The 12210-nt window shown below is 39.8% G+C and overlaps 1 protein-coding gene and 1 long non-coding RNA gene across 9 annotated transcripts in view; one reads left to right on the top strand and one right to left on the bottom strand.

The window, feature by feature from the left end:
* The window catches only part of AGRN (agrin), a 713847-nt gene that overhangs the window by 685778 nt on the left and 15859 nt on the right, over positions 1-12210 (top strand). For 5 of the 8 annotated variants that reach the window (XM_077458091.1, XM_077458095.1, XM_077458092.1 and 2 more), the window contains 2 exons: positions 3516-3548; positions 7163-7387. In XM_077458091.1, the coding sequence (XP_077314217.1) occupies positions 3516-3548; positions 7163-7387 (258 nt within the window). The remainder of the gene's footprint in view (positions 1-3515; positions 3549-7162; positions 7388-12210) is intronic. The other 3 variants (XM_077458096.1, XM_077458097.1, XM_077458099.1) reach the window with 1 other exon arrangement.
* The window catches only part of LOC143934451 (uncharacterized), a 170411-nt gene that overhangs the window by 8878 nt on the left and 149323 nt on the right, over positions 1-12210 (bottom strand). The window lies entirely within an intron of this gene.

Consider the following 12210-nt stretch of genomic DNA (forward strand, 5'->3'; position numbering starts at 1 on the left):
AGCCCTTGTACACACGGTCGGACATTCCGACAACCAAATCCGTCGGAGTAATTCTGACGGATTAATTCCGGAAGAGGTCTGGAAGTGATGTTGCATACACACGGTCGGACTAAGTTGTCGGAAAATCCGATTGTACATAACGTGATGACGTTATTTCGTTACGACGGGACTACGTTCAGGCTAGTAGCCAATAGCTTTGGTCTAGGAATTTGATCTGAGCATGCGTGGCACTTTGTCCGTCGGAGTAGGCTACACATGATGGGAGTATGTCTGATCGGAGCATATTGTTGGAAAATTTTACCGGCAAGTTGGAAAAGTTGGTCCGTCGGATACTCCGTCGGAAACAGTCCGATGCAGACCACACACAGTCGGAATATCCGACAAAACGCTCCGATAGGAAACATTCCGTCGGAATCTCCAACCGTGTGTACAAGGGCTTATTGTTTGTGCTGGAAAAAAGAAATTCTACAAAAACTATTTTTTTCTACTCTTAGACACTTAAGCTCAAAAAACGCTAATAGCCTAAAGTAGTATGTATGGACACATAGGATAAAACTATTTAGCTTCTAGGAGCAGAAAAAAAAAGCTAATAACGGCTTCTAGTTAAAGCCGAACTAAACCCTGTGATACTTACCTCGTTTCATTGGTATGACGCTTGTGAGGTCCCACGTCAGAATCTTCTCCCTGGCTTCTTCTGGGTGCTGGTCTTCGACAATCTTATATGGCTAGCACCTAATGTCCTGCCTCAAGGGCGCTGTGCTGGAATGTAAACTGAGCTGTACAATGCAGCTCTGTGTACATTCTACAGCAGACCGGTTTCAGGTAGGTAGGTTAATTTATTGCAAAAGTGATATTGCTTGTCTCTTCTGCAATAAAGAGTGTTTGCTCACATTTTTTTTTTATATTAGAATTTAGTTCCACTTTAAGATATGCACAATAGTTGAAAAACATTTTAGTATTCCTAATGCCGCGTACACACGAGCGGACTGTATGGCGTACTTAGTCCGTCGAAACACATTTCAGCGGACAATCCGCTCGTGTGTGGGCTTCAGCTGACTTTTTCAGCGTGCAGTCCGGCGTACTAAGAATTTCGGATTTTTCGAAATTCTGTCCATCGTACTTTGGTTTCAGCGGACAATCCGCTCGTCAGTATGCTAGTTCGACGGACTAAGAATGGCGCATGCCCAGAAAGGATTTACACGGCGGAAGGGTGCTTTGCTGTGTCTTGGACTTCCTATTTCTAGTCCCGTCGTACGTGCTGTACACGTCATCGCGCAAGCTTTCGACGGACTGTTTGTGCATCCGTGTGTGGTCAAGTCCGTTCAGTCGAAAGTACGATGGATTGTCCGTCGGATTGTATGACGAAATAAGTACGCCATACAGTCCGCTCGTGTGTACGCGGCATAATGCAACCAAAAATATATCCAGTGGCCATGTCCCACAGCAGGATTCCTCTGTCCTAGCTAGAGTTCTCCAACTAAGAAATGAAATGGATGGTTGAATGAAATGGTGATAACAGTTTTAAAGGATAACTATACATTCATATAGTTATCATTTAAAGAGAAACTTTATTCTGTCTCTTTTGAAATAAATGCTCATTCTCTGCTTGCTAGCAAGTTTCTTTAGATTGTACACTGAGCTGCTCATATATGACATAATGTACAATCCCATCAATGCTGTGGGTGGCAGAATGAATTAATTTGCATACATGGGTGTTATCTCGTCCTGTGCCAGTCCACCATGATGGTTGAAGAAGCCTAACCTAGTGGAAGAGGTTAGTGGCAATGGCGGCCGAGGCACTCATGTACATCGCTGGATAGAGATGGGGCTCAGGTAAGTATTAGGGGGGCTGCTGCACACAAAAGGTTTTTTTATCTTCATGCATAGAATGTATGAAGATAAAAAAAACCTTCTGCCCTTTGCAACCACTTTGTTTTTGGCAAAGGTGCAGAAATCAAAAGTCCATCAGATCTGACCTCCCCTTTCAAAATAAGGCATTTATAAAGCAGATGTTGGTGACCCTTAGCATATGTTATTTGACAAGGTGAATGTGCTTTATTGACAGGTTGCACTTGTGGCAATTCTATCTGCAAATGTTCGACTTTTTCAATAGTTTGCAAGCAATTTGGGCTAATCTTGGTCAGGCAGTCAACTCCCTCATTTTTGTTGCTGATTCTAGTGTACCAGAGCACTGAACATCAACACACCAGCTACCATAAGTGATACCTGAATGGGTCTCCATAGAGCACCCTTTGGGCAAATAAGGTTAAAGCTGAAGTTTATTCTGCTTATATTTTGCTTTCCCTCTTCAACATGCTAATAAAAAATTTTAATAAAATTTTTTCATTACATATCCTAATTTAGACCCAGTAATTTCATCACTGGATCCATGCGCATCTCTAAGCAATACAAGCAAATACTGTATGTGCTGGTAGCAGCATCCTGTATATAGCTTCATATATCCCCTAACCTGCCAACTTTATTTTACAATGGAGAAATGCTGTTCATGTTCTTGTAGAAAAAGAGAAAAACTAACTTATAGAGGCTAAAGAAATTGCCAAAAATATGGTGCTCCGGCTTTCCTCCCCCACTTTAGTTCATCTGCTTCTATTATTACTAGTCTGTCCCATTAACATTGGTTTTGTGAAGTAGCCATGCTTTATTACTATATTCTGTAGTGAAAGGTTCTGGTACTGTGTTTTTTGCCATACTTATACCCTGTATCTTCTGGTGTGTCCCAAGTCGTATAATATTTGTTCTAACCTGAACTGTAATGTCCTTTTTATATTGTCGTTGGCATATCTGTCTTGTACAAGGAACGGACTATTTACTACATTATATTTCTTGTATGACTAAACGTTTTAAACATAATAAATATTACTTGGTTATACATAGCTTCCTAAATATGCACTCTGCTCCAGTACTCCTCTCAAAAGCCCTCAACCCTGATGCAAGCAGTAGGTGGGCTCTTGGGAGGAGTTATGCAAACATCAAAATGCTTTGCTGGAAGAGTAGGCATTGTGTGTAGGCTGTCCTAGGTATTGCCCACATGGGATGTTGGGCGTTCATGGTTGAAAGAAATAAGATATAATGCAAGAAAGGGGCAGGCCAGGGACAGTCTAACTTAGGAGGAATGAACTAGGCCTCCAGATAGGAAGTGAGGTGGCCTGTGTCCGGCCTGGTGCAGTTCCTAATACACACTGTGAGAAGTTGAGAAGTTTACAGTGTGCGGTAAGATTACACTTAGCATTTTTAGTACAAGAGAGGAACCTGTACAACTTTACGAGACTGAAGCCAAGGCTGGAATTCAGCTGTAATTTTCAAGGAGCCCCTTATCCTCTGGACTTTTAACAACCTATGTTATAGTAGTTTTGTCATTGTTGGTAATATTTACCAGGATATCTAATGTAGGTGGGGTTTTGTGGGTGGGAGGGGTGGTGGGTGAGGAGTCTTGTTTGCTCTTTATCTCTGCTGCTGCTTACTGCATGCCTCCCCCTTTCTTTCTGCCTCTTAAGTCATGCCCCTGCGGAAAATCCAGATGACCCCAGGTGAGTTCTCACTGCACTGCTTGCTATGTTGCTTCTCCGTGTGTGACTCATTTTAATGTTTTGAATGCACACCAGAATCCCCTGTATTTTTATTGGTTGTGCACCATAAAAAATGGTAAAACTAAATTGATTAGTTGTGCTCACTTGATATTGCCTTTCTGACAATGACAAAGACACATTAGAGTTATGCAAATAACTAATATTGAAATTCATTTACATGTAAATGATTTGAATGTGTAACTCTAAAAATAAAGGATAAGTATGGGTTTTTTTTTTCCCCCATTATACTTACCTAGGTGGATGCAGCATCGGTCCAATGCTGAATCTGTCCTCCGGCATCTCTGCACTGAGAACTGAGCGATCGAACACCACCGATGGCTTGGTTCTCACAGCTCCCCGAGCAGAGAGCTGCTGCCTATCAATCAGCAGCTCTCCTCTCTGCTCCTCCACTCTCACTGGAGATCTGAGCTGTGGAAGGAAGGCTCGCTGAGACGGCCATCAGTCCAGGCACCTGGCGGATCCAGACTCCCAGAGTTAGGATGATGCGGTGCCTGGACTGATCTGTGTGACATCAGCAGAGAGCGGATTTCAGCCCGCTCTGCTGAAAACAGGTCATAGGAGTGCAAAATGAATTGCACTCCTGTGATCCATAGGAGAAGCCCAGCCGAATGAGCTTAGGCTGGACTTCTCCTTTTAAAAAATGTATTCATAGGACAGGTATAACAATGCAGAAAAACTTTGAGGCAAGTACATACTGTATTGCTATTGTAAGGCACATTTACGGAGCAGTGTCTGCACCTTGTACATTGTTCCATACAACCCGTTATTACGTCTGAACCTACCTGATATTTTCACACAAAATGTTCATTATTTATCTAATATTACTCTGTGACAGGGCTGCAAAATAAAAATGGCTAAATACTATGTATTAAAGTATTCAGTCATATTATATTATTATATATGGAATCCACCTGCACTCTTTGGTGATCACACTATATTGTCCTATGGAACCAACTTTCAGAAAAGTAATTCTTTAAATTAATGAAAGGCTTCAGGAGAATATATAGGAGACAAGAAGAAAAGCAACATGCCATGGTAAAATAAGGTACTAAATGGAGCCCCCTAGGCAGCCAGGGTGATGGGGATGGGTTAGGCATTTACCTTTTATGGTGATTTGACATATAGTATACGTGGCCAGACATGGCCAGTGTATTATTTCTGTTATAAGGAATATCAGGGCGCACGGTCTACATTCTGTGACTTAACAATGAAATGCAGCTCTCTTGCTATCCATAACATGTGGTGGAAGATCTGCTGATTTGTGGCCTCCCATGGACCACCACTGATAGGCTATCCCAAGAATATCCCAATAAAAACTGCTTTATAGGACAGGTGCCTGTTGATGTGTGAAAGAAAGTGGGTGGGTGACAAGTTAAAGAAACAAGGCAAACTTTACATGACATTTGCTGGATTGAAAGTGGACATTGAATACACAATTATTTCATTTTTATAGTGCGCAACCAACAAAGCTTGTTCTGTTGTGAGCAATAAAAAGTGACTGCAGTCACATGATTATCATATGACATTCCATTAACATGCTACAAGTGGTGAATTACTCTTCTGCCTAGCCATTCCATAGAACACATGGACACATCTCAGCATACCAGATACTCTTCTTATTTGACCCAGCTGGAAACCCCCTAATGCCAACTGGGCATAAAAGCTTATGAAAGGGGAACTCCGATATAGTAAAGATATTCTTCACTCTGCCCACTATTTCCTTGCTCTCACAGATGTCCTTCTGTATTAACAGAAACCAGCACACCCACTCCGGTTTCTTTACAACTTGGCTCTGCCACACAAGATTTTCTAGCCATGAGTGTGTTCGAGTTTAATATCAGGCTACAAGAGCGGGTCATCCTACTTTAACATTAGAGGAGACTTTCTGTAACACACATTGCTTCCTAATGAGAATATTGTCCAGCTTGGTAATCAAATGTGAATCAGTCGCTAGGACTGAAGAAAGATAACAGTCAAGTTTTGTGTTTTAGACCAGTATTTACTCATACAGGTCTGCTAAAAAAAAGTTTTCGATTGCCAAACGATAAACCTCGATTCCAAAAGACATAGCAAGTCATCAATTAAGCTGCCAGGGTCTACATGAGTAGATTTGAGGAAAACCATGGCATATAAGATATGATGCACAAAAACTTGCATGACACATAAAAAGATACTACAAAATCTGCTTGATTGCATTTGGCAGTTTTGCAGGTGAGAACACTTAATTAGCCACTTAACTAAAGAGAAGCCACCACCAATTTCCCAAGACAGCTGGTATGTTCTATTGTGGAACTTTTTAGGGCAGCTGTTGCTGGACATATCCGAATTCTGCTAGTACCTTTTACATATATATCCTTTCACACCCCATAACAACTAAATGTGGAACTTGCAAGCTGTCTGTGATGTTGTGTTGCTGTGTTGTTAGTTTGCACCGTCATTGTGCTGTATGCATACTTTTTACATGTCGCAAAGCTTAACTGTGTACTAAAACTCTCTTACAGCGAAATAATATCTTCAAATCTTAAATGTGGAAACTGGGATCAGCGGTTTAATCATAAATATTATGTGACTATAAAAATAAAACCTTCAAGTCATAGATGCTGTAAATATAGCCAAGTACAGCTTGGTTCATATAACCAGTGATTAGATCAGCTGAAAGAAGAACTGTGTGAGCCTAAGCAGTGATATTCCTCTGTTTGGCTCAAAACTTTCATATGTATTTTAAAAATGTTAAATGATTTAGGACAGAGCCTTTCATCAAGTACCATAACAATTGCCACAACAAGTTTGTGTACAAAAAATATATAAGCCCTGAGTTGGGAGCATTTGCACGTTCAAGGAAATTGTCTAAAACGTTGTAACCCACCATTTCACAGAGTGGTGTAATTAGTTTAACCCTAAAGGGGCTGCAGACAAAATACTAGAAAGAAAAAATACAATGAAGGTTTGCTCTGGCCTTCAAAGTTAGAATTACAGGCTTCAAACTAGCGATTTATTCTGGAAAAGCATGTTTTAGCAAAACAATATCTTTAGTCGCTTGTAACATTAGGCTTAGTATTGGCTCTTGAAGCATTAAATAGGGGGATCTAATTGTGATCTGTGACATGCAAAGAAGACAGTGGTGATGAAGGTTATACAACCCCTAAAGATATTAGGGAAGGGATCCTCAAACTACGGCCCTCCAGCTGTTGCGGAACTACGCATCCCATGAGGCATTGTAAAACTCTGACATTCACAGACATGACTAGGCATGATGGGAATTGTCGTTTCTGAACAACTGGAGGGCCGTAGTTTGAAGACCTATGTATTAGGGGAAGATGGCCCAAGAGCAGCTTCACATTTGTATAATAAAATAAAGTGTTATGGTGAAGTCCATTAGTGATGTAAAGAGGATTTCCAATTTTACCCTATTTAGCTGTATATAGTACTGTTAATCAGCTATTACACAGTGCTGTTAGTTCTGTTAGTATAGGACACTTAATATACCCTGCCTGCCTTCTAAATACCCGGTGTATGTTGTATGAATTTTAACAATCGTGGTTTACATTCTACAGTGAGAAGGCACTGCTGACCAATGAATTTGAGCTGAGCATCAAGACTGAAGCCACTCAGGGTCTGATCCTATGGAGCGGAAAAGGCACAGAACGTTCTGATTACATTGCCCTTGCTGTGGTAGGAGGCTATGTTCAAATGATGTACGATCTTGGATCCAAACCAGTTATCCTCCGGTCTACGGTACCAGTTAACACCAACCAGTGGATTCGCATCAAAGCTCTAAGGTAAATGTTATGGCAGTTGATTTATAGGTAAAAGGTCTCTGCTGTTTGGGAAAGAGTTTATAATTCACAATTGAGATTAAAAAAAAAAAATGAAAATCTTACAAATTAATGAGGATAAAACTTGGGACTGGTTGTTTCTGGCAATAAGATTGTCATTGTATGCCAATTCACACATTCCTAATAACCTCTGTCACCAAGAAAGCTATAGCTCAAAGCATGGGACATATAGGCTGGGCAGAATAACAACTCTCCCCGAGTATACTTGAGGAGCTTTTCATAAACAGTGGAAAATAGCTAGGGCTGAGCTGAGAGAGAGAGAGCTCATGATATACAGAAGATAGTTATAAATATAAGACACTCAGTACTGGTACCAATCAGCCTTTCAGTTTGTTCAATTAAGCGTTGACAATAAAAAATGAAAGCGGATTGGTTTCTATGCAGAGCTGCACCAAATTGTGTACTCTCCACTTTTAGTAAATCAACCCCAGTGTCTGATACATATAAAAATGTTGGTATTTTTATTGATTCCCTCTCTAAGGTGGGACGTTGGTTGGTTTTGATAGCTGGATCCCCATTCCTAGCTGTGCCAGTAGGAGCATGAACATTCTCTTCTACAAATGATCTTCCCTACAGTAGCCATAGCCATTGTGGGCGGAGGTGAATGGTGTAAGGAATGGGGCTTGAGATCACCGGGCCAAAATACCCTTTTTAAAAAAATTTGCTACCTGCTTTACAAATCCACAATTTTTACAGAATAGTGTACCCCAAAATTAAATGTTTTTTCAAATACGATAGTTTTAATTTACCAAAACTAAGTTGTCTGTATTGTTCATGATTCAAGCTATTATTTGTCTAGTACAGGTTAAAATAATAAAAATCCAAGTGAGAACAGTGGCCCAACATTATCGTTTATTATATCCACTTTCGATACACAAGGCCAAAATAGCTGCCCAGCTTGTAAAAGTGTCTGCCTCACTGTGGGTATGTACTAAATACAGTAAAAACAAGAATACTTCATGTTTGAAAGGCTGAAGATGGCATAATTTGTTTTCTGAACTCCCATTACAGTTTTGTAATCAAGGTTGGCATGGGCAAGGATGCGTTACCTTCAAGAGAAGTTAGCATCTGCGTAGGATTATCCATCAGTCCATTGTGCCCTTCAGTGCCCCCTGGGATAAGAATAGAGCAAGGCATCTGTAGAATGGTGAGCGGGCGGGAAAGCTAACATAGGCGTGCTGAAGCTTGCCTGCTGCGGATTCCAGGGCATTCCAATAGACCATTCTATCTTCATTGCTACTACAGAGACCTCTGCAACAAACACTAAAGGCGTCTATTTATAAATATTTTTACATAAAAAGATTCACCCAACTTTAACGCAGGATTCACATATTTTTTTAAATTTAACTGCAAAAATGATGTGCTCTTTGGTAAAAGGTATATAAATATTGCATGAAAAAGAATGTATAAATAGATCCCAATCTAGCCAGTCAGGTTTAAAGTTGCTGCAGTCTTCCGTAACACAGGCAGCAATAAAGCACACTTTATCTGGGTGGGGGAAAAGAACTTGACTTGATACCTCCATAGTTCCAGTGTGGTGTACAGTTGCAATATTCTTTAAGAACAGCCAGTTCTTTCCACAAGGTTTGATAATGAGAACTTTGCAGGACGCGGCTTTGTTTTGGGTGTAAATTAAATGCAAAATATAAAATACTTTGTTGCAGTCCTGGTGTTACCTTTTTTTTTTAACAATCATCTCTGCATGCTTCTCTCTCTGTTGTTTAAAGGATTCATAGGTCAGCAGTTTCAACAGCTGATTAAGTGAGGAAAGGTCTCATGTTTTGTTCACACTGAAGTGGCTCTATCTACCTCAAAACAGACTTCTAATTTTGTGGGGATTTCCTTTAAATTGGGAGTAAACTCCCTTTGTTGATTTTTTTTTTACCTACATGTAATCCTAGAATAAGGCTTACCTATAGATACAGTAAATATCTCCTAAACATGAACCATTTAGGAGATATTTACTTTAGAAATGGCCGGTGACATCACCAGCGCATGTGCACTGGACGCTGAATGCCGTCCATTCAGAACTCCGCGCTGCAGCCATGACTCCCACGTGCATGTGCAGGAGTGACGTCATTGAAGCTCGGCCATTCATGCGACTGAAGCCTGCAAACCCTGAAGGAAGACCAGGTGAAGATGGAAGGGCCTACAAGGGTGACAGCGCGCCGCTGGAGGGCTTGGTGTTCAGGTAAGTCTGTCATAATGTGCTAGTATCCGGTGCTTACTAGCATATTATGACTTAAATTGCCTGGGGCCCAATTTTTCTTTTTTTGCTGCGGTTTACTGCGCTTTAAGATTAGCACTCCTTCTACAAACAGGCCTCGTTCTCTGCACATGATCCAAGTGCAGGTATTATTTACATTATTGACGTGGTTGTTACATTCAAGTGATTGTGACTATTCCAGTCTCTGAGAAAAAAAATGTTATTCTTGCCTATACCTACCATTCTCATTTTCATTCTCCGGTATTTAATTTTAAAATTAAAATGCAAATTGGTTACTTTGACCAACTGAATATTTCTTCTTTCAGGGAGCTTCAGCCATGAGGCTCACAATGTTTAATCACTGGAGTAGAACTAGGGAACTTTATGGAAGTACTAGTGCCTATGTTTTTTGGCAGGAGAAAAGTTAAGCTATGTAAGATCTGCAGTCACACTACATTCCATGAGCGGCAGGACTCTCAATGGTGACTGGCACGCCATGCTTTTGGCTAGCTGCCGCCCATGGAGGGATCATTGGGGATCTCGGCTCTTTAGATGTTTTAGATACCAGGGCTTGGCTACTAGGGACACAATGTACTCTGCAGTTGCACAAATTATAAAAACATTGGGGTTCATGCAGCGGCTGCTTAAGTGCACTAAGATACCGTAGGAATAGTAAGATGCAGATTTCATTGGTAGTAATCAAAGGACTAAAGTTAACCCTAGTGAAGCATTTGATGAGACTGGTGCAAGAACAAAGCTGATGGTCAACTGGTGACCTTTGTATTGGGGCTTTATATTTCTTAGTGTAAACTACAGTTATACATTAAAATCTAAAAAACAGCCTTTATTGCTCTGTCCACTCTAAGCTGTTGATTAATTCTGATTAGTTGTCACCGGGAACAGAATATCAATGCTTTCTGGGCTATGTTATTAAAGTAGAACATTCTCCAGGATTACTGTAAATAGGGGAAAGAAAAATGGGCAACTTTACACCAGTATATCAAAAACACACACACATTATATATATATATATATATATATATAATATTTATATTGACTGGGTTGGTATGACAGATAAGGTTCTTGACACTCTATCATATAGTCCAAGCTTACCTGCCCCATCCTGCCTCCTGTACATTCCTATTGACCAGTGAGGCAGCACACCTTAGTGATAGGCCAATAGGAACATGTAGAAGGCAAGACGGAGAAGGAAAATCTCCAACATTGCCAGAGGTTTACCTTTCAGAACTGCCCCGCTTTCAGGAATAACAGCAAGACCTGAAAGCTATTGCAGGCATGTGCAATTTACTCCCAACAGTATTTTATTTTTATTTTTTTATTGTAAACTATTGACTGATTTGCTTGAAGTAGCTGTAAACGTTGCGAACACCAGTATCTTGGTGCAACATAGGTTGTCTGATTTGTTATACCTATTGTAATTTCTTCACACATTAGCTCACAAGCACAGAATGAAGCACTCTCTGGTATTCAGAACAATACAATAGTGACATCATAAACACCTTTGCTTTAGGTAACCTCCGCCCGTTAGCCAAGCAAAAAAAAGCGCTTGCACTAAATCGTGTGCTTCCTGACTGGGAGCTGTGGAATTTTAGCAGCTGTATTAAAAGGCTTTAAATATAAAAATAAAACCACTACAAAACGTCAAAAGAACATCTACGAGGTAAATGAATCAATTCACCCATAGACAAAACAGCGCATATTACTCTATAAAAGAAAAGTTGTTCTGGTGCAATCTCTTATTCTACGGAAAACATATGTGTATACTCCAATTATATATAAATAAATCATACAAAATTGTTATTGTCCATAATAACTACAGAAAACTTTGTTTCAGTTTTGCTTCCTATGGACTGTAATAGATAACTTTGTTTCAGTTCTTTTCTCACTGGGACTACCTTGAGTATATAGCATAAACTGGACATATGGATAGTTATTATGGACAATAACAATTTTGTATGATTTATTTATATATAATTGGAGTATACACATATGTTTTCCGTAGAATAAGAGATTGCACCAGAACAACTTTTCTTTTATAGAGTAATATGCGCTGTTTTGTCTATGGGTGAATTGATTCATTCATTTACCTCGTAGATGTTCTTTTGACGCACAATAGTGACATCGCCAAATCCTTAGAAACCAGAAACTACATTACATCTTACACAGCATATGTACAGTTATGGGGCTCTAGTCACATGCCAGGAAGTGTATTGCGCTATGTATATATTTTTAATACATGCATACATACATACAGGTGCATCTCAAAAAATTTGAATTTTAAAAAGTTCATTTATTTCAGTAATTCCATTAAAAAAGTGAAACATTTTGTATAGATGTGTTACACATAGAGTGATATATTTCAAGCATTTCTTTTTTTTTTTTTGATGCATATGGCTTATAGCTAGTGAAAATCTCAAATTCAGTATCTCAGAAGATTAGAATATTAGATGCTAGAATTGTTGGCTTACTGAAAAGTATGTCCATGTAGTATAGTATGTACGCAATACTTGACCGAGGCTCCTCAAGTTGCTTTGATAGT

The sequence above is a fragment of the Lithobates pipiens genome, unplaced genomic scaffold (genome assembly GCF_037356315.1).
Source record: "Lithobates pipiens isolate NorthernLeopardFrog02 unplaced genomic scaffold, aLitPip1_a1.2 Scaffold_27, whole genome shotgun sequence".
In the NCBI taxonomy this organism is placed as follows: Eukaryota; Metazoa; Chordata; class Amphibia; order Anura; family Ranidae; genus Lithobates; species Lithobates pipiens.